This window comes from Marmota monax, unplaced genomic scaffold (assembly GCF_021218885.2).
Source record: "Marmota monax isolate L192 unplaced genomic scaffold, Marmota_monax_Labrador192_F-V1.1 WCK01_AAM20220418_F8-fsc00010, whole genome shotgun sequence".
In the NCBI taxonomy this organism is placed as follows: Eukaryota; Metazoa; Chordata; class Mammalia; order Rodentia; family Sciuridae; genus Marmota; species Marmota monax.
The window spans coordinates 21,424,989-21,444,870 of record NW_026692321.1 but is presented as its reverse complement, the minus strand read 5'-3'; the positions used below and the strand labels follow the sequence as shown (position 1 = coordinate 21,444,870).

The window sequence follows — 19,882 nt, the reverse complement described above, 5'->3', positions numbered from 1 at the left end:
TAAGAAAGCACGTCCACATTTATTAACTTATGAGAACACCACAGCAGAAATGATTATTTATATCATCATCATTAGTGTTAAAATTCTCCCTGATTTAAACATGAGGGAACCAAGACTCAAGTGGTTAAATGAATTGCCCCCAAGCACACGGCTAATTGGCCTGGAGCTGGGAGGCTTTCCAAGAACTCTCCAGTGATCCTTCCCCTTCATTCCTAGTCTGCTGCTTTCTTTCACCTTGTTCTCACTGTAGCTTCTGGCCTGCGAACAGACCTGCCCACCAACAGGGAGCTTCCGGTAACCACCACAAAGCAATTTGTTGGCAGAAAAGTACCTCAAAGACGAGAGAACCCACAAAGCCCTTTTGAAGATTAGTTGAGCCCTCCAATCATTGGGAGACACTTGAAACGGAGCCATGCATGTTTTTGCTAGCTTATTCAAGAAAAGAAAAAAAAAAGCAGGAGGTTCTGGATTTTTGAGAATTTTCCTAATTGATTAAGTTATTGCCTTGTTTGTTATCCACAGTTTTAAATAATGATAATAATCCTCACAGGGTTAGGAACTAAATTTTCATACCAATTCTGCAACCATCGTGTATTCTTTGGCAAGTTCCAGAATATCTCTGGCTTCAGTTTCTTTATCTCCGATGGTGTCCAAGGTCCCTGGTCACTAAAAGTCTACTATTGTGAAGTTTTGACAAAGCCCATGAGAAAAGGAGACCCCCGGCTCGTGCCTCAGAATCGGTGGCTACGGAGGGACTTCGTAGAGCTGGGAGCAGTCCTAAAGGCCTGACAGTGTTTAGAAAGCTGGTTTCGCAGGCTCTGTTTAATGAACTGTAGCTTCCAATACAGATGCCTCTAAAGGCCAACTGTAAAAGAATTGCCACATATGTCTGACACTTCGTGTGGTTCTTTATTGAATACACAAAGCAGGCTTGTCAGGAATACATTGGCATTTGTGTATGCCAGGAAGCAAACTAGCCCAGCTGGATGTGCCAGGGAGTGGAGCCTGAGGAAGGGGAAGCTGCTGGTTCAGAGACGCTGACATTCAGCCGGGCTCAGGCTTGGTGCTCCCTGGGGAGGTGGCATTCAGAATGGCCTCCCCAGCCAGCGGCAATGCCCTCCACACTGTGTGTGAAGAACTATGACCAGGATGTGACTCTGGATAAGTTTTTCCCCTTGCCGGGCCTTGTTTTTTTTTCCCACCTGAATAATAGAAAAATGGTTGACTTCAAATGCCATCAACAAATTCTAGTGGCCTCTGATTCTGGGATTATCACCAAAAGGTCACACTGACCTTGCCATGTACAACAAAATACTAAGGAAATGGACATCTGCCATTATCTCCTTTAGACCGGCAGCCGGAAGACCCCACACACATTATATCTCACAACAAACAGGAAACCGTGTTGATGTAGAGCAGGGCTATGTGAATTCTGAATCGGCCAGTGTCTGCTGGGAATTTCGCCATTCCAAGCATCTGTGTCATCACCTTGAGCCCTTTCAGCAGTTATAGGAAGTTAGTGTCATCACTGGGGTGACCAAGGCTCAGAGAAAATCAAAGTGTCCCCCATCACACAGCTAAGAGGTGGCAGAATTTGAGTCAAATCTCTAAGTCTTGTGCTCTACACCTGTGAAATAATCATGGTGATATTAAAGTCACTTAATAAGACACATGGATACAGACATAGAGGAAAAGATCATGGGCCTGGTTGGGAACAGTGAGACCACCATTCAACAAGTGAGAACAGTCAGGCCCAGCGCCAGGCTATGTGCATCCCTGAACTTAAACATCGGTTTAAGGTAACTAGAGATAGGTTAGCATTAACAGGAAGGTAACCCAAGACAAAATCACAGTCATATCACCAGATTTTAAATGATCAGCAGGCCTGATAATTTTGTTTTCACGTGCAAGTCTAAGAATCCAGTTGATTGAATTCTCTTGCAGGCCCTTGCTGAACAGAGATTCCAATGGCCATGGAAATCTTGCACAGCCCACCCTCACTTCTGTCTTTGGAACACCAAACCATACCCAAGGAGCATGGCAAAATGTCAGGAAAGTAGATGGGCAATTTGAGCCCTGCAAGTGTGGCCTTGATACACCCCCCTGGGATTAATACTTGGATTTTGACAATGTGTACTCTGACCAGCTCTTCACCTAGGGCACCCCGGGTCTGACTTTGCATAGGTGGTACCAGGGCTTTCCAAGATAGCTAAGATGCTCTTGCTCCTGCCCTGCCCCTGAACTGGTCCTGTTTGTCCCTTTAGGGGTCCAGTTTCTGTGATTCAGCCTTACTTTGAGTCTTGACTCCTACAGCTGACTGTGGCTCTGTTGAGGAAAGCTCGATCTTCTGCCATTTAGATCACCATCCCCTTCTTGTGAGACATGGAGGTCAAGGCCCCAGGTGTCCCAGGAACCTAGTCAAAGACCATTCAGTTACTTTTTCTAGCTCTGGACCTCAGATGAGACTTCACTTCCCTGAGTCCCAATGTCTTCATCTGTTAAACAGGATTAAGAATTCTACCTCTTTCCAATGGATCGAATAAGATAATGGTATAAGGTTGCTGGCATGGTGTTGACCCCAGTGAGTCCCCAGTATGTGTTACCAATTATGAATATTCGTCCTTCAGGCCTTCACAGAGGTCCTCTGCACGGGGGCCCAGGGTCTGTACACACACCATTCAGTGCTGCCAGAAATAAGAATGTAAGTCAGACCCTCAGCTTGACTTCAGAAACACTTCATAGTAAGACACGAAATGAATTCATAGAACCTTTTATATGACTCTTATATATATAGTCTCTTTTATATGATTGTAATATTTGCTTCCAAATCTTATGTTGGGCCATGGCTAAAAGACATCATTTAGTGGGCTCATGGAGGCCTTTGCTCCTTAAAACCCCTGCCACATGTGGTCACCGGGAGGATGGCTGGTCTTGAAGGGAGCATAAAGAGAACACTAGGTTTGCAGATTGAGACTTGGGGAGCATAAAGAGCCATTTCTGGGAGCGTCAAGTCAGTAATACAAAATCAATACAAAGAGTTGTTGGATTTTTCTAAACCCACCCCAGGAGAGAGCCAAGTGTTCAAAGTGCATTAAGTCTCCCTCTGACCCTTCTGTGGTATTATGAAAAAATACCTAGAATTATCCCCTATCCCTTGAGTGTCCAGGTGTGGCATGTGGATATGGCTGGGAAGCCCCATTTCTGCCTGAGCAGCTGGTACTGGCTCTCCAGGCACAGGCCAGGCGGCTTTGGTATTGGTAACCTCATACCTCCTAGAGACCTGATTCCCACCCTCAGGTTAAGAGTGTTCAGAGTAGCTGGTCCCTGCCAACTCCTCCCCAGCCAAGGGGTTCTGATAAGGGGACCAGGCATCTTTGGACAGGGCCACCCTATCATGCCTCTCATCAGTTACCATAAAGTTCTCCTGAATGGCCACGTTTCACCGGCAAACAGTGCCTCAAGCTAATTGTTAATGAATTCAGGTTTTTAAATGTGACTCTTAATCTGGGAAAGTTTCGATAAAAATGAATACACACACATGCCCAGAGACACGCTCAGACCCTCATCCTGGGGCAGACGTCTGTAAAACCTGCTTGGGTTTTTCTTCCAGATTCATTGAGAATCTGGAGACAAATCAAGTCCCCTTTGAGTGTGAGATGACAGCAGGCAGAGTCTTAGGACCAATGTCTGTAGGTTCTGTTGGGTCATTGCAGGAAGAGACTAAGGGTATCTGTGGCTTTCTGAGATGGTGGGTACCAGGGAGGTTGGGTGATCCTTTCCTTCCAGTTTCGAAGTGCCGAAATCCAGGTGTAGAGGAAATAACAGACCTGCTGTGTGCAAGACCTGGAACCACCCTCTGCTCCACTACAGACACTTCCCACCATGGCACTTTGTGCTCTTCTCAGCAGGCAAACCATTTCCAGAAGGCTCCATCGACTCACCTTTCTTCCACGATAGAAGTGACAAAGTCAATAGCAGTGATTTCAACTAGGTAGTCAGCAGGTTTCTGAAAAGTGTCTTTTTCTTTCTTTTATATATTTTTATTTGACACATCATTATTGTAGCTGTGTTTCGGTGGTCAGATTCCATGGGACCAAAACAGGTGTATAACATAAGGTCGATATCTCTGGATCCTTCTGAAGGTCACAGTCACTTTGCAAAATGGGCCTGACACTGAGAACATTTAGATCTGTCCCCAAGGGTAATGGATAAGCCTTTGCGCATAAAAGAAGTTTGCAGATTTGAGGTCTAAGAAACACTGAAAGAAAACACTGCACATGTTTCTCATACATTGTTGAATTTAATCTGAAGCTGCCATGGTTTGAGATTCTGAAGGCACGGAGGAGGAATGGAGGAAACTAGGGACTCCATGAATGTTATTCCCCACCTCTTCACTTGGCATGGCCTGCCTCTGATATTGGGTTGCTTCAGGCTGAGCACTTCACTGAAGCCCTGGATCCCTCTAGAAAGACTCTACAGTCCCTAACTCCCAGGCCCAGTCAACAAGGGTTAAAGACAAGAATTCAAGAAGCACCCCAGGTCTAAAACCTTAGAAAAGGCCAAGGAAAAGAGGCTTAATCTGGTATTATTATAGAAATCAGGTCCCAAGTAATTATTGCCCAAAAGGCACTAAAAGAGGGGGCGGAAAAACATGCATCTCAATGTTTTATAAGAAATTAAATCAGAATGTAGAAAAGCTGAATTCAATTTCACCCAAAATGAACAATAATGTTAACTTCATTCCTATTTAAAGCCAGAGACTACAGCTTTGACAACTAAAGGGAGGCTGCCTTGGAGCAAGAATTTCAAAACAAACTCATTTGATAATCAGGACATTTGCATAGTCTGTTTCACTAGGCAGAGCCTGGCCCAAGCACAGCCAATTATCAGACTCTCCAGAGTTCAAAGACCCAAGAATTGCTGATGCTCAGGGCTGGAAGCAGATATTCGGTTGTCTGTCTGTTTAATATGCCCATGTGGCACATTTGCCAGGCAATGTCTGATTTGGTCCAGCATACCTCTGTCCAAAATAGAAATAGTTCATCTTTAATTGGAGGAGGCAAATCAAGATAGAAGGTGGTTGCAGACATTGAAGTTTTGAGAAAGGCACCAATAACTGTCAATGTGGGATGGGTGGGGAGCTGGTAACACTCTCGTCTTCTCATGTGATCATGCACTAGTGTGGATGAAGCTTTCTGGCCCTCTCCAGAGGACCCATGCCTTTCTTTTTGAAAGTCATTCTGGTGTTGCAAAATAGAGAATGCAGGACGGTTTTTTCCCCTTGTATTCTGCTATCAAAAATCAGGGTCCTGGTGAGCAAGTTCTGAAGATAAAAGCCACCTGTGATTTCTGGAGGCCAGCTGTGTAACAGCAGCTCAGCTCCAGAGTCAGGGAGGAAGTCTCCAAGCAGATAAAGCATCTGGACAGCAAGTGGCCTCAAACCCAGATGAGATCTACCCATTTCAGCTTGTCTTTATGAAGTTGATTGTCTGATGGTGGGAGTGTGAGTGCTGTTAACCTTAGTACCAGAAGGGCAGCAGCTCCTAAAGAGGAGCTGGGGAGCATGAATCACCACTGGATGAGAAGCAGAAAGATACTTAATAGAAGTGTAATTGAAGGATTTTTTTTTTTCAGTATTGGGGATTGAACCCAGGGCCTGATACATACTAGGCAAAGGCCCTACCACTGAGCTGCATTCCCAGCCCACAAAGGATGCTTTTTTTCCTCTTCTAAATGTAGTTTAGTTGGTGTCAGTGGGAATTATTTTACTCCCACTTCAGGGCAAGGCCTGCTGTCTATGGATGTGATTAAAGGATCATCCAGTCACCAGCTGTCTGCACTAGAGTCAGCCCCATTTCTCTGCTGCATTCTGAAATTCTCAACACCAGACGTCTTGGAGATAGGGGAAGTAGTGGCCCCAAAAGCAGATGTTAAAAAGCACACATGCTAATTGGGAGTTAGCACCCATTAGCACTGCCACACAGATTGATTTATCAAATTAGCTCTAACCCTTTGGAGAGCAAGGATTTCGGAATCTTAAAAAAAAAAAAAAATCAAGAAGAAACTTTAGAAAACATCTGGTCTAGATCTTCTATTTAAGGACCTCAAAGCTCAGAGAAGTTGAGTGAGCTATTCAGGGTGACCAGTAAATCACTGACAAAGCTTCAGATGTAGCCCAGATTTCACTAGGTGCTTGTTTCTAGAATCATCTACTTTACTGGTGAGGAAAAAAAAGTCTACACCTGAGAAGTGACTGGCCCAGCCTGGACTGAAATTGAATTCCCCATATTCCTTATCTAATATTCTGTCCTTTATTATCACATCCTGTTTTCATAACACTATGACTGAGGGGAGAGAATAAAGTAATAGGTGGCTGAATGATTTGCATTTTGGCACGTCTTCTACTAATCCATCAGCAAGCTTTGAGAGCCTACTATCTGCAAAGTGAATTAGCCATCTTGGATAATGGACATTGAGTAGTGGGGGAAATGAGAAGCTGAGTGGCCTGTGTGCTGTAAAATTGCGGCCAACATGGAATGATTGGGACACAAGGATGCTCACAAAAATATCATAAATGTCCCAGAGGATCCCTCTTCCTGCCCTTCTTTCTCGTGACTCTCCTTACCCAATGACTTTCCCTGACCTCTCTCCAAGATAACAGTAAACCCATCACAGCCTTGGTCTCTTCTCTGTGGGGAGGTTGAGAGTGGATTACAGGGCTGGCAAAGCAGCACTGTGGGTAGACCTTGAGTTCCATATGGGTGTGGCCCGACTAGGACTTCTCCTGAGCTCCAACTGAACGTAGATGATACATTTTACAGCGAGTTCTTATGCAAACTTAGGAGGTCAACATTATCATTCCCAATGGGCAGGGAGAAAATTGAGGGCCAGAGAGTTTATTTTTCTTGCCTGCAGTCAACCAGCTGGCAAACCTCAGAGCCAGGGTCAGATTTGTAGAGAACTGGTTGCTCAGGTAGGCTCGAGGACAACTCTTAGGACGGATCATCTCTCTACAGTCAGAGCTTCTCACTGACCTACAGTTAGCTCTTTTTTCAGCCTGCCTTCTCTCTGGACACCTGTCATCATATGAGTTATAGACAGGACCCATTTTCTTCTCTTAAGCTCCCTCTTACCAGTATGGAGTCCAGCCACCTATGGAATTGACAACTGACTTCCCCCAGACAGGTGAAGGTTGTGAATGAGAGGTGGACAGCTTCCTGGTGTGGAGGGGCCGCATTTGGGAAAGAGTTTGTTCCACTGACCCTTGGCTCTCATTGCAGGTCTGGAGTGCAGCTTTGACTTCCCTTGTGAGCTGGAATATTCTCCTCCACTGCATGACCTTGGGAACCAAAGCTGGTCCTGGCGCCGCGTGTCCTCAGAGGAGGCCTCCCAGGTGGACTTGATGGATGGGTCTGAGGCAGAGTTTTCTAAAGAGATGCCCAGAGGTAAGGGTAGAAGCTACTGAAAAGTGTCCTGGATGGGCCAGGGCCAGAAAGGGATGCCCATTTCTGTTTGAAATGATGAGGCTTCCTCACTCCTGCTCTGCCCTGTTTCCCTTGAAACCTACTTTTAATATCTGTGTCTCTCCACAGCTTCTTGGACCATGCAAGGAAGAGAATATCAAACTCTGATTTTAAGATCAGTCCAACCCTTTCCCATTTTACTAAGGAACAGAAATAGGATTTCCTAACTCTTCCACATATATTTCTTAAGGTCAGATATAGGATAAAGTGCTAATCTATTTGTCTGTTTGAAATGAGGTTGTCAGGTAAAATACAAGACACCCAGTTAAATTTGAATTCCAGATGAATGATGAACGATTGCTCAGCATAAGTATATCTCATGCCATAGTGAGAATATACGTATACTAAGAGTTCTTCCAATCATACTAAAAAATTCAAATGTGATTGGGTGTCCTGCATTTTTTATTTGCTAAATCAGGCTCTCTTAATTTGGAAGGTAATGTGGAACTGGGTTAAATGCTCCTTTCGAAGCCATTATGAATATTCAAGCTGCATGCTTGTTTTGCGTGGTGCTTCCAGTAGTTCCGAGCTGCTCAGGAGCATCCCCTTCTGAATTTATCAGGGACTGAAAGGGTAGGCTGTGAATAAGTGCTGGGTCCTTGTTATGCTTTTGTGGAGTTTTGAGAGAGGGATGTCCAGCCTTCAGGTCTCTTCAAGCCAAACCTTAGGGCTCCTAGTTCCTTGGACACAGAAAACTCTACTGACCCCAAGTTGACAGCCTGTGTTTCTGATTTGTTTTTTGTTTTTGTTTTTTTAGGCAGAAATAATAACTGAAATGGTAATAGGCTTACTGCACGTTCAGAGTAGCACTTTCAATTTGCAAAGCACTTGCATTTATACTGTCTCACTGGATTTGAATGCTGTGAGGGAAGAAGGGCAGATGAGAAAGCAAGGACTCAGAGGAGCCGAGGAACTGCCCAGCATCACACAATTTGGACTTATGGGTCCAGGTCTAGATGGCGTTTGTGGTGAGTCCTAGACAAGGGCATTTTCCCCACATTGTTTCTGTCTTTGTAGCAAAAGCTATGGTCAGAGCCTGCTTCAAGCCGTATTCTTGAGGATGATTATTTCAGGTTCACATAACCAGAGAATTAACAGAGAGGGGCTCAGGTGAGCTGGTAGAGGTGACACACAAATAATTAATGTTCTCAGGCTTACAGCATACATCAGCCCTGAACTCTGTCATGATAACAGAACTGTGAGACGCCTTTCCTTTTACACATTCTCCTGGGCTGACCTTTCCTGTTTTTTATGACTCTTGAGATTGCTTAATGTCGATTTATATTTTCAGCTTCTTTCAACTTGGATGATGATGTGTATTGTGTGTGTGTGTGTGTGTGTGTGTGTGTGTGTGTGTGTGTCGGAGACTGGGTCTTAACCCAGTAATGCATCAGAATCTTCTAAAGAAATGATAAAAAAAATACTTCTCAGGCTCTATAACCTATATTGATTCAATAGATTTGAAATGGAACTAGGAATTTGCACATTTTAAAATTTTATTATGAGTTGCAGCTTGTGTAAAAATTCAGGTCTAAAATGTATGCATACATGAAAGATTAAAATAAAACCAGCACCTGTGTTCTCACCACCAAGTGTAGGCATTTGAATGCTATCAGTCCCTTTGTAGCCTCCTAGCTCCCACCTAGATCAGTCTTCTCTCCTTCCTCAGAGTTAATCACTACCTGCATTATGTTATTATATCATTTGTTTTTCTTTACAGCCTAACCACCTTTGTATATATAGCCATAGTGAACACCTTGGTTAGGTTTACATGTTTGCAACATTTTAATATAAATGGCATCATTCTGTCCTTTTGTGATTTGTCCATTCTGATACTTGCAGCTATGGTTCATTGTCTTAGTACCAGATTGAATCCATTAAATGAAACTACTGCAATTTCTACCTTTTACTCTTATTGGATATTTGGATGGTTCCAGATTTTTGTAATCACCCAATAACACTGTTGTAAGTGGTTTTGTACATGTCTCTTGGTGCACACATATGTCCAACAGTTTCTCTAGAGCATGCAACTAAGAGTGGAATTACTGGGTGAGAGAATCAGTGACTCGTCCATTTCACTAGGTCATGCCAATCTATTTTGCAAAGTGGTCACACTGATTTATACTCTTGATGTATTAGTGTTTCTTACCATGACTTTATGTTCTTACCAATAACTGGTATTGTTAGACTTTGTCATTTTTGTCTATCTGATGGAAAATTTTAATTTCCATGATTCTTTTTAAAAACATTTTAATAAGTTTCTCAGGTGATTCTGAGACTTAGCTATGCTTTTGTATGGTGGACATGGACTCCCTTCTAGATTCATTCCTATTCAGCTATCCCTAAGGATATCTTTGGATTCTAATACCCAACATCTAGAAACACATATTTTTGATCATTGTAGAATTAAAAAAAAAATATTTATATTCTAGGGATTGATAGTGATCACAGTTCAGTGAGATCAAGAGAAAAGGACAAGTGGCAATTATGTTCCTTGGGAATTCCATAGACTGTGTGGAGTCAGGTGTTATAACTTTGAAAGTCGGTACTTTTTAAATTTTTAAAATGGTGCCAATAAATTGTGCATCGCCACTCTGACCTGCTTCTTCTCTGTCTCCTACCTTGTGATCTCCAGCATATGTGTGTTACACCGAAAAATAAGGAGGAGAGAAGGGAAGGGAGGTAAAAATAAATGTTCAGTTCTCAGTGTTTCTTAGTGTGGAAACACATCGATGCCTTGATGCTTTTATGAAGCTTCATCTCAAGGGTCAGTTCGTGTGCTGACTGCAGACCTTTTCCCATTAGATGAGTCAGTCAAGACTGGGATATCCATTTTTAAAGAAAATATTGTCAACTTCTCTCTCTCTGAAGTTGTGGCTCTTACTGTGTGATAGTCTGCTGCATTACAGTGGTGTGAACAACCACAGCAAAAGCCACTGTGCCTAAGCGGGCCTGCCTCATCATGCCCTTCAGGGAGCAGCGTCACCTGGGAAATCTCCCCACTGACAGAGATTTTTTTTAATGGGCCCTAATAAAGGGGTCTACGCTCAAACAGCATGGACCAGTCATAGAAGCAGAGGGACCAGCTTCCCAGCCATTGCAGTGACCCCTCTTGCAGTGACACTCAGAGGGGCTGAGAACGTCCAGTAATGAGTCTCTCATCTCTTTTGGGGTCAATTCATTACATCACTACTTATACCCTGAAGTAGGAGGTTCCTCATGAAACAGGCTGATATAATCACATCCCTTGCTCTTCAAGGACAGGGTCAAAGACATAGGAAGAGAAAATGACATGCCCCGTCTGCACAGTGACAAAGCAAGGATCCACCTTCCAACCCGAACTCCCCCATCTTTAGAGCCTCAGTTTCTCTGCTATTGGCATAAAACATGCTTGTGGTGGAAATGAGGAGGAGTGATGGGGTGCCCTTTAGGGTAATGTAGTCACTGTTTTATTTATTTTTTTAATGGAACATTTATTGGTTGGATGGTATTTAGACTCTATTGCAATATTTCTTGTCGGGGTAAAGAAGGACCAGAGAAAGGCAGAAAGATAATACCACTCATAGATAATGAACTGTAAGAATATCAGTTTTGAATGATTTTAATTTATGGCCCCTATGGCTGAGAATAATAAGGGGAATACAATTCAGAGCAGCAAGATAATAAGAAGCGGATCATTTTGAAGGAATACAATATTATAAATTAATAAAATCTTGAGGAATCATCAGGTTGAGACATTCTGTGACTTTTTAAGAAGTGCCAGGGGCATGTTTGATGTCTACCACTTCCAACCTTATGGAATATATTCAGGGGAATAATTTTTCTTCTTCCAGAAAGCAAAAATTTTGGTCTCTCGCAAGAACCCTAGATTTACAATGGAAAATATATGATCAGCCCCTTCTTAAACCCCCTTCCCAGCCCCCTCACTCCTACGTATACACAGGACAGATGGATTTAAATTCTGCTGGGAGGATTTAAACTCTGCTTTGGTCTCCTATATCAGGACTCTGATCCTCAAGTTCTTGCTTTGTTTTATTTTTGGTGGGGGATCGGGGGAGCACTGCCATGGGGATTCTCCTGTTCATCAAGATGGCTTAGTTTTCACAGGAAACATTGTCCTGGAATGAATAAAGATGCTTCCATACATGACCAGAGAACTGAAATACCAAAATGGGGTTGTTGTTGGATCCTAGTGTATTTGTTTCTTCCAACCACTAAAGCAAATTTATAAAAACTGGACGCTTCATAAAATGCTTTATTCTGTCCCAGTTCTAGAAGCCATAGCCTGGAATCAAAGTGTCACCAGGGTTGGTGTCTTCCAAGGCTCTGAGGGAAGAATCCATTCCATGTCTCTCTCCTAGTTTCTGGTGGTTTCTGGCAATCCCTGCTGCTCCTGGGCTTGCAGAGGTATCACCCTAGTATCTGACTGTATCATTACGTGGTGCTCTCCTTGTATCACTGATTCTAATCTGTTTCTTATGTCACCTTAAACCCAGTATGATTTCATCTCAGGATCCTTAATTACATCTGCATGGACCTTGTTTTCAAATAAGTTCCCTTTCACAGATACTGGATGTTAGGATTTGGTTGTATCTTTTGGAGGCCACTAATCAATCCACTACACCTTGATTTCCTCCCCTTGCCTCTGGGTTGGCACGTGGATCCCATGTCTTATACTCCCTGCACCTGTGAGCTGTGGGTTCTCAGACTCTTCAAGAGGTCCAGATAGGCAGGTTCAGCATTTCTTATCCTTCCTCCAATTTCTTTCCCCTAATCCCAGGGTTTGAAATATTCTTTGAAAAATCTCTGAATACCTTTCAAGTAGATTCCATTTCAGGAGTCTCAGGAACTTGGGCCAGCTTGGTGGGAAAGTTCTCTCAGGATATAGCCCTCTTTGCACTCAGTCTCTGCAGGCTGCAGCTGGGCGGCCGAGGTGACTTGAGTCTTATGCTCTGGTTATCCCTTTGGGGCACTGGAAGACACCTAGAGCAATGAAAGTCTGCCCAGCACTTCCTCCTTTATCCCGTGAAACGCATCCTTAGCCACCCATTTGTGCCTTCAGGTTTCATTTGGGGATTGACTAGGACCTCATCAATTAGCCTCTTCAATCATTGATTGCTACACATAAAAGGGTTTGCAGCAAGCTCCATAGGTGAGGAAGGAAAGGAAGACAGGCTGTCAGTAAGATGAGGGTGGGAGGAACTTCAGGGCTGGAGAGTCACCAAGCTTTATCCTGAGAGTCACCACCCTTGTCCCTGCCATGCTGGGTGAAATGTGCTAGTTCAGGCCTCAAGTCCAACATTGATGGCCCACAGGCCACAGTGGTCACCTTTAAGGTCACTTGGTTAAGAAAATCAATAATTGCATACTTCACTTTGTCTATATCAGAAACCTTTAGCAAAGACAAGGACATGGAAGCCAGGAGAGCAGTCAGGAGAGATGAGCCAACCGGAATAGAAGAGCAATGTCATTTGGAATGACTGTGCTCCACACACGTGCACACCTGGACAGGATCCTTTTTCTTTCTTTTTCATTTATTTCAGCTTGGATGATCTGAACTGGGACTGTCCATGCCAAGTATGAACAGGCTCCACCTCCCTCAAGCGCCCTTCCTGGGCTGTTCTCTCAGTCTGCTGTCCAGTTTCTTTTCTAAGGCTCTGCCCTGCCAGCTTGGTTTTATTGTATACCCCATCAGTCAGATATTTTTGGAACACGTGCTATGTATGTATTCATCAATTATATGTATGTAACTATATAATACTTTTAACAAAGTTTATTTTGTCCTTTTTTAAGATGAAAAGAAACAATTATGGCCACACTTTGGAAACCACTATAGGGCGACTGTCCCCTGTAAATAAAAGAGACTTCCTGATTTGCTGAGATGTATCACCCTGGCCTAAGAGTTATTGATGTCTCTGTCCCTTCTGTAGTCTTTATTTAATTAATTAATTTATTAATTTATTTATTTTTTGGTACTAGAGATTGAACCCAGGGGCACTTAACCACTGAGCCATATCCCCAGCCCTTTTTATTTTCCATTTTAAGACAAGGTCTCACTAAAATGCTTAGGGCCCCCCTTAAGTTGAAAAGGATAGCTTTGAATTTATAATCCTTCTGCCTCAGCCTCTGAGCAGCTGAGATTACAGGCATGCACCACTAGACCCAGTTCTCTTGTCCTATAAGGAGTCTTGTGGAGCAGGTTCTTCCTGCCCACTCATCTTTTATAATATGGGTGGTGCTGGCCAGGGATCTCTTTCCTGGGAAAGCCTCATGGTCAGGTCTAGCCCCTGTTTCCTCTGAAATTTCAAAGACATTTAGTCTCTTTTCTCATCATCTACATGGTTTTGGAGAGGAAAGAAATGACTTTGGGGTTGAATGTGACTGACAATACCAACTCTCAAAAATCGAAATGAATCTTTCTTTATAGAAATTCTTAATTCCCTTTCAACAGACATGCCCAAGGTACAGCATTGCAACTAGATATTTCTTACAAGAAATCTAAAAACATTATCTTCATGCTGTTATTTATGATGATTGAAAAATTGGAAATAATTTCAATGCCTATAATAAGGAATTAATTAAATAAAATATAGAATACCTAAAATATCATGCCATATTACATTCATATTATCTAAAATCATTTAATAATAAAGGAAAATGTTGAAGGCCTATTATTAGGTTTTTAAAAAGCAGGTCAAACAATACATATAAAAGAAGTTGTTTAAAAAAAACTGTATATATATATATTTTTTTTTTCAAGGAAAGGCGTCTATAAGGAAATACACCAACCTCATTACAGAAGTTATTTCTAGATAACTAAATTGCCAGTAATTTTTATTTCTTCTATGTCCTTTGTTACTTTCCAAATTTGATCCCATGAACATGCTTTACTTTTACAAGATAAAACATTACATTGCAAGATAAAAACGTGCATTACAAGATAAAAACATGCTATTATTTCTTAATACACAGGGATCAAAAATTCTCATTTGAGACTGTATTCTATTGAATTATCTCAGACTTTTAGGGGTGAAAATATCAGTCATTATACCACAATGACCAAAAAGAGCCAATGCTTCTGGCTGGATGAGGTGGACGAGCCAGCAGACAGCAGGCTCTGTTCCTCCTGCCTGTGCAGGGTACAGTGCACTGGCGATCGGCATTGGCTCACAAGTAGAGACCTTCCTTCCCACCACCTCTGTCTTCTTGGTTTATCTTTGAATGGTGAGAAAATGTAATTGTGGAAACAAAATGAGCAGTGGGTTGAGGAATATACTCAGGGACCAGATGGAGCATTTAAGCAGGAGTGGCATAGACCTCCTACATTATTTCAGTCCTTGCTCCTGCACACTTACCCGAGGGTTCTGGATGTTCATGCCTTTCTTTTGAGCATGGCTGCTTATCAAATTGAGATCACTGTGGATGTGTGGCCTCTCATCCCTGCCCCTGGAACTCGCTAAGGAAGGCCATATTAGTTCTCTGGTTCTATTTGCAGAAATGTGTCCCTCATCTCCTGAGCAAGGAAGTCTTTAGACCTCGGATCCTGACTCTTGCACAATCACATCAACACTCTGTGATTGGTGATTCACTCTAATGTGACTCTAGCACCAAGCTAGGAGCTGGAGCTTGAACTTCAAAGAATGATTTGCCTTAATGAATATCCTACTTGTCTCAGGAGTGAAAGTTGCTGGGGAAGCACTGCTCACCTCCTTGTCAGGACCCACAAATTCCAGGTTGTGGCCTCCTTTGCCTTCTAGAGGTAGCCTCTTCCTGGGAAGGGATCAATTATAGATGTCTGTGAATGTTATGTCCCTTCTTAATAGAATGGTGTAACCTTACCCAGAGGGCAAAGGAGTAGTCATGTAGAGTAAGGAAAGAAGAATAGGAGTTGGGGGAAGAAGAGCTCATTTTGCTATTAGGGACTTCATCTTAACTCTCTGGGTCTTGGGTTCTTCATCTATAAGGTAAAGATCTTAGACTAAATTGTCAATAAAGCTATTTCCTGCTCTAATACAAATGATGGGTAAATAATTTGAGGCACAGAAATCCTATCGGCTAGGGAGAGAGATCTCTCCTGAAGTTTTGGCCATAGTTTCTACTGTATGAGTAGTTATGTGCCTTAGGTCACCTTTTGGACCACAGCATCAAGATGGGAGCATTGTAGCTAGAAGCCCATGCGGCATCCTGGGAGGAGGAAAGAGGAACTGCTGACCGATTTGAGCAGCTGAGCTTGCCTAGTTGGCTCCTTGAGACTTAGGAAACCTGAGTAGAGATAACAGCAGAATGTTGAAGACTGATGTGGTAGACAATAACACACACACACACACACACCCATACGTGATGTCCCAATCCCCAGAAACCTACGGATAGGTTACCTTATATGGAAAAAGGAACCTGGGAGATGAGATTACCCTGGAGTATCTAGGTTGACCCAGTGGATTCATAGGGGTCCTAAAAAATGAAAAGAGGAGGCAGGAGAGTCAGAATCAGAGAAGGAATGAGAGGTTGGAAGCAGAAGTCACTGATGGCTTCGATGAGGGAGGAGAAGACCATGAGGATGGAATGCAGGCAGCCTCTGGAAGCTGGAAAAGAAAAGAAATGGATTATTTCCAGAATGTCATCCATCCTGGAGGGTAGACTTCTGACTTCCAGACTGTGAGATCATATATTTGTTATTTTAAGCCACTAAGTTTCTGGTAATTTGTTACAGCATCAGTAAGACACTAATACACCTGGTCTGGGCCAAATTGGAAGGAAAACTTGTATGTCTTGGGGGCCAGGGTAAATGCTTACATAGGGCACCATTCTAGAAATGGCTAAATTCACAGGACAGACTGGGCCTTAAAGAAAAACTGACTCACATTATAGGAAGTATCTAATAAATCATTGCTGGGAGTGCAGTCTCTCTGCCCATTCCACTGTGAACACAGCAAACCTCTCTGTGGACCAGAAACAAACCAGAAATTCCCAGCCATAGCAGCAGGTCTGAGACTAGACCTAAGCAGATGGGTCTGGGAGTTTAACTCTTTTAAGGAAAAAATCAACCCTAGGGAGGGGCCTGGGTTGCCAGAGATGGTAGGGCTGGCGTTTTTCCTGTAGAATTAGCTTGAAGGAAAGCTGTGGCAACTTCTCAGGGCAGTTTCTGTGAAGCCCCAGCCTGGGGTGGTTGGAGAAGGTAGTGAAACCCCACATGGAAGTGCTGGGTAGGCTGTCCACCAACTCAGGACAAGCCCTGTGTCCTGTCCTGAATGGAACTGGCAAGAGTTACGAACTGAAAAGCACTTTGCATCTGCAATCACGTTTGATTCTCACAGGAGAGCAAGATGGAGATTATCAGTGTCCCTAACCTACAGGTTGATAAACCAAGCCTAAATAGTAAGCTCCAAAGGGAGGAAACTGGGTCCCTCTCATTTACTGCAACATCCCCAGAACCCAGCTCAAGGCCTAGTGTTCTGTAGACCTTCATTAAGTATTTCCTGACCCGCGATTAGAAACAGAGATGAAATTCGTGTTCCAAACCACTGAAGCTGCTCTATGGCAGATTCGGATCTTGAACAGTAGGCTTTGAACACTGAAATCCATGCTCTTTCCATTATATTAAATTCTGCCAAAATGCAGTGTCTCCCAAGTCTGTTCCTGTGGGCCACTCATCTATATTAGATGTCTGGCCGTACACTCAAGGCATTATCCACCTGCCTATGATGCCAGAGTGTCTCTCTTTGTTATGACAAATAAATTGTGTCCATTGTGGTGTCTGGTAAGTGAGACATCTTCAGAGGAGTCTTGGAAGACCACTCTCACTGTGTTTTCTTTGCAGGCCTAAAGCAGCTACAGCATAAAGGTGTGCAGGATACAGGTGCTGCAGTCAGCATGAGAAAGTGGAATCGGGCTACTGTGACCACCTACTTTGTTCACAGCCAGCCCCGCCCTTTTATAAATGGAAGAAGCACTGGACAGACTCAGGCTGCTAGACCAGCCTCAGCTCCGTAACTGGTGAATTGTGTGGGTGGGACCAGATCATCTGTAAAATTACACGGGGCTATCTTTCTTATTTCTCTCCTTCCTCTTATTTAGAAGATTTTATTAGTGTTCTCTGGATTTCTTAGTCTCACTGATTTCTTTATATCAAATGGTTTAGATAAGACACATCCTCAAGAAATATGGATCCTGTTTAATAAAAGCCATGAACCACTCTGAATTTATGCCTGAAAAGATATAAAAGAAAGCTAAGACTTTGCAAAGTGTAAAATAAAATTCTCTTGAATTGGGATAACTACAGTGAAATTTTACTTAGAGTGGAATGATAATATTTATTCATTTAAGATGAAGAAAGACTAGTTGACTAAGAGCTGAAGAGAGATCTGGAGGTCATTTTACTTCTTTGGCTCTCTTTCCTGACTCTTACAAGAATCATTTGAAATAATGCGCAAGAAATCATTCTGTAAACAAGAAAATGGTATAGAAAATAACATGGGGCCAGCTCTGACAGAGTCATCTCAGTCAGTGCAGCCTGAAGTGGAGGATGCTGCTCTTTCTTGGTTTAAGAGCTTTGACCAAGCATGAGGCCTGTTTGGCCCAGGTGTCTGTGTACAACACACCTAAGGGTGTTTTAAAACTCACAGTGAATTTGTGAGAATGACAGCCTGCAGCCACAATAGTGACCATGCATGTTTACAAAAGGAGCTCTAAAAAATACAAAAGGGTTCACGGCTCAGTGTCTAGAACTCCCCACCAAGGCACTGAGGAGAACCTTTAACCTGGGTGGCTAAGTTTGCGGTCCAAGTTATTCTTATCTAAAGCATTAAGGTCTGTTTTGAGTCTTCCTACTTCTTGCTTTAGGAGTCTTAGACCTGACTGCTAATCCTGTTTCATCAAAATATATTTGTCACGTATCAGGTCTTTCCTAATTGAATTTTACAGAAGCTGTTATTCTTTTAAAATATGCTAGATGCTAGTTTTACCTATTAATACGGCCAGTGGTCCCTGTGGTGTGGCCATTCCCCAGGTCTCTGTTCCAGACCTGCACTTATGTCCTCTTTGGCAACGTTCTTTCTCTGTTGTGATCATCATTCTCTGTCCCTGGAGGCAATGGAAGAGGTATTTGCAATAGGCTGGGAATAAGGAATCATTGCAGGTGCCTGAGAGTGGCCTTCTGGTTGTGTCTGGCCGTGAGACAAAAGTAGAGAGACATTGAATTCATCTCTGTAGTAGTTTAGGGTACCCTGTTTAATCCCCTCATTTTCAATATTGACTGGACCACAAACGTAGTCTTATTGGAATATCATTTTTTAGATACTCCTCCTTTCTTAGGGATTTTTTTCCCTTTATTTGTTAATGTGATATTTTGTACCCTAAAAGTTTGCATTCTATAATAGCATGTACTCAGAGACTCCAGCATGGGGGAGCTCAGTGCAGTCCCTGCTCTCCCTCCCATGTCCAAGGACTTCACACAGATCATACCCTATTTGAAGTCTTTAACTATAAGTTAGATCAAGAGCACAGAGTAATCTTAAAAAGTAGAGCCACATAACCCAATAAATGGCCAAAGAACTACACAGACACTTCTCAAAAGAAGAAATACAAGTGGCCAACAAATATATGAAAACATCTCTAGTAATTAGGGAAATGCAAATTAAAGCTACATTGATATTTCACCTCCTGTCAGAATTACATTTATCAAGAATGTAAGTAACAATAAATGTTGGCAAGGATGTGGGGGGGTGGGAAGAAAGGTACACACACACACATTGTTGGTGGGACTGCAAATTAGTGCAACCACTAGGGCTGTATGGAGATTTTAAAGATTTAAAATCAGTATACTATAGTGAGGCAGCCACATCCATGTTTATAGTAGCACAATTCACAATAGCTGACCTATGTGGATAAAGAAGATGTGATACACACACACACACACACACACAATGGAATAATACTCAGCTGTAAAGAAGAATGACATTATGGCATTTGCTGTAAATGGATAGAACTAGAGACTATCATGCTAAGTAAAATAAGCCAGTCCCCCAAAGTCAAAAGCTGATTGTTTTTCTCTGAAATGTGGAAGCTAATCCAAAATAATAGGGGGTGGGGACAAAAAACATAGAAGATCAGTGGAGTAGATGAAGGGGAATGAGGAGAAGTGAGGAGGGATAGTATAGCAAAAGACAAAAGAATGAATCTGACCTAACTTTCCTATGTACATACATGGATATACCACAGTGGATCTCACCATTGTGTACATCCACAAGACACTAATTTAAAAAAGAAAACCTATAAATATCAGAAAGCTCAGTAGAATAGAAGGAAGGGAATGGGGGAGGAGAAAGGGAAGTACTGGGGGACTGAAACAGAACAATTTACAG

The 19,882-nt window shown here is 42.7% G+C and overlaps 1 protein-coding gene across 1 annotated transcript in view; it reads left to right on the top strand.

Moving 5' to 3' along the window:
* The window catches only part of Alk (ALK receptor tyrosine kinase), a 668,653-nt gene that overhangs the window by 214,010 nt on the left and 434,761 nt on the right, over positions 1-19,882 (top strand). The window contains exon 3 of the mRNA XM_058578442.1: positions 7,281-7,445. Within this exon, the coding sequence (XP_058434425.1) occupies positions 7,281-7,445 (165 nt within the window). The remainder of the gene's footprint in view (positions 1-7,280; positions 7,446-19,882) is intronic.